This window comes from Tiliqua scincoides, chromosome 5 (assembly GCF_035046505.1).
Source record: "Tiliqua scincoides isolate rTilSci1 chromosome 5, rTilSci1.hap2, whole genome shotgun sequence".
Lineage (NCBI taxonomy): Eukaryota > Metazoa > Chordata > Lepidosauria > Squamata > Scincidae > Tiliqua > Tiliqua scincoides.
The window spans coordinates 132,394,504-132,397,341 of record NC_089825.1 but is presented as its reverse complement, the minus strand read 5'-3'; the positions used below and the strand labels follow the sequence as shown (position 1 = coordinate 132,397,341).

Here is a 2,838-nt window from a genome sequence, read left to right as displayed (position 1 = left end):
GCCACTCCATTCAGATTTGCTGCTGCTGTCATTTTCTTATCCAAGCTGGAGCGAGAACAGCCCAATGCTAACTTGCTATGGAACAGGCAGGACAAGTGGATATTTTAACCCTTACACTGCGCCATGTGCCAGCCAACCCATCTACTCAGATTTGCATCAGCCAATTCACTGGCGCAAAGCCGAGCAGCCTGTGTAAGGCCAATTGGAAAAGGAAGGGTTAGGATCCAATCCTGCCACCTCCCAGACCCACTTTACCCCCCACTCCGCCCCCCCCGTGCACCCAAAAATGTTCCCTCCCCACCTCGCTTCAGCTCTCCAGCCACCCTCTCCCACCCCACCTTGGCTGGCGCAAACAAACTTCATCCGGGTCCAGATCCACTGCTTGAAACAAGGTACAGACATGCTTTATGGCCCATTTGCAACACTCCTGGGCTGGCACAGGGGACTTGCACAGGCCAAAGTCCAGGGAAGGATTGCATTCTTCAACAACTGATGTATCGATTTGATTTATGAGCAACCATTTATTGATTTATTTTACAATATAAACCACTTTGAGAACTACTCCTGTTGAAAAGCGGTATGTAAATATTCATCGTCAATGTACATAGTAGTACTAGCAGTAAAATAAACTTTCTAAGATCTGTGTTGGAGAGGATGAGTAAATAATACTATAGAACAAGAATTGCTTGTGTTCTCGCCTGGACCCCTTCATTGTCATTTTTGAAATAAATAACTTAGGGCCCGATCCTATCCAAGTTTCCAGCACCGGTGCAGCTGCAATGCAGCCCCAAGGCAGAGGAGCAAATGTTCCCTTACCTTGAGGAGGCCTTGGTGAGTTCCTCCCCACGACTGGATGGAGCACATTTCCCATTGGCACGGCTGCAATGGCACTGGAAAATTGGATAAGATTGGGCCCTTATATTCCTTTCTCTGGTAAAATAAAGAAAACAAGTACATTCAACTGATGATTTCCTATTGGTCAAGAAGAGGAATGAAACTACTCTTTCTAGCCTTTTCTACAATCCAATACACATTCAATTGGAAGTCCCATTGATCTACGTGGGATTTACTACCTGTTGAAATGTGTTCAAATTACATTGTAAATCTCCTACTTGTGGTCCTGTCTACTGGCATTGCTCCCGCTGAATTACTTATCTTGGAAGCAACTTCCTTTTGTATAAACAGCCCTCCTGAATGCCTGCTTCACTTCCACATTCCTGATGGTGTATATAAAAGGGTTCAGCATGGGGGCGATGACTGTGTTCAAGACAGCGACTGCCTTGCTGAAATGAAATGAGGAGTGAGCATTATTTGGCCGCATGTACATAAACATAATAGCCCCGTAGGTAATGGAGACCACAGTCAGGTGAGAGGTGCAAGTGGAAAAAGCTTTCTGGCGGCCACTTGCAGAGGGAATGCGCAGGATTGTCGAGATGATGAAGATGTAGGACACCACAATCAGAAGAAGAGTGAAAAACGCAAAGAAGATGGCCGACAGCAACGCTATAAGTTCATGCCGGTGAGTGTCAGAGCAGGCTAAACTTAAGACTGGCCCAAAGTCACAGAAATAATGGTCTATGACATTGGAATCACAGAAAGGTAGAGTCCACAGCATGACAGCTTGGATGAATATCTCAATAGATCCTGTCAACCAGGATCCTATGCTCATTTGTACGCAGAGAGTTTTGGTCATGATAACTGGGTAGCGAAGGGGATGGCATATTGCGATGTAGCGGTCAAAGGCCATCACGGTAATAAGAAGGAGCTCAATGGTTCCAAGGGAAAAGATGAAAAAAAATTGAGCCATGCAGCATCGGTAGCAAATGGTGGTCTTTGCACTGACAAATGTCTGCAGCAATTTTGGGACCACGATGGAGGTATAGCAGATCTCCAGAAAGGCCAGGTTGCACAAGAAGCCATACATGGGTGTTTGGAGCTTGGGATCCACAAAGACGATGAGGAGGATGAACCCATTCCCCAGCATGCTTAGGCTGTACATCAAGAGAACCAGCAAGAAGGAGAGGCCCCGTACGTGGTGAAGGGAAGGGAAGCCCAAAAGGACAAATTCCGTAATTGCCGAGGTATTCCTCACTTCCATGACTTTATAGGACCAACACGGTATGTGTTGGAAAAGATACAAGCTACTAAGTCCCACTGTGAGCTTCTGAGTGCTCAGTTGTGGACATTAAACATAATTTGTGTTTGAGTCTTCTTATTAATCTGGTAGGAAAATAGAAAAAGAGCTTCAGCAGATATTCAAATCTTTGTCAATATAAATAACATAAAAGGCACTACTAGTAACAGTATATTGTGGACAGATGGAAGGAAGATATTGGGTCTTCTTGTCTCTCATATAGCTAGTGGTGTTCTTACATGTTTCACAAATTTCATTTTTTTCCATTGGAGAAAAAGTGCAGAAAGTGGTGCTACGTGATTTTATTCCAAAGGTGTATTGTTATAAAGTATAATAGTTAAAAGTGTACTCTTAATGTAAGTAGTATAGTGTCATCAAATACAGACAAAATCATTACCCATGCACCCCCTAGTGCAGCCCATTATTTATCATTTATATTTCACAGATCCTGTCATTTTGAGTTTTTTTTTTTTTTTTTTTTTTTTTTTACAAAAATGAGGAGTGAAGAATGAGGTATTAGGTGTTTTTATTTTGTTATCAGTAATCAAAAATAATCAAATACTGAGCTATGGAAATCCCATGGAACTCACGGAACCTCATGACAGATTCAGAATGTTCAGTGTCTCAACCATGTCCAGAATGATGCCAATGTATAAAATGGTGCAATGACCTCTTCATATAGCCAGAAAGGTGCATGAAGATTT

At 43.0% G+C, this 2,838-nt stretch overlaps 1 protein-coding gene across 1 annotated transcript; it reads right to left on the bottom strand.

The window, feature by feature from the left end:
* Positions 1–1,147: 1,147 nt before the first annotated feature.
* Positions 1,148–2,098, bottom strand: LOC136653585 (olfactory receptor 6X1-like). Its single transcript, XM_066630477.1, has one exon. The coding sequence runs from the start codon at positions 2,096–2,098 to the stop codon at positions 1,148–1,150; it is 951 nt and encodes a 316-aa protein (XP_066486574.1).
* Between the last annotated feature and the right edge of the window lie 740 nt (positions 2,099–2,838).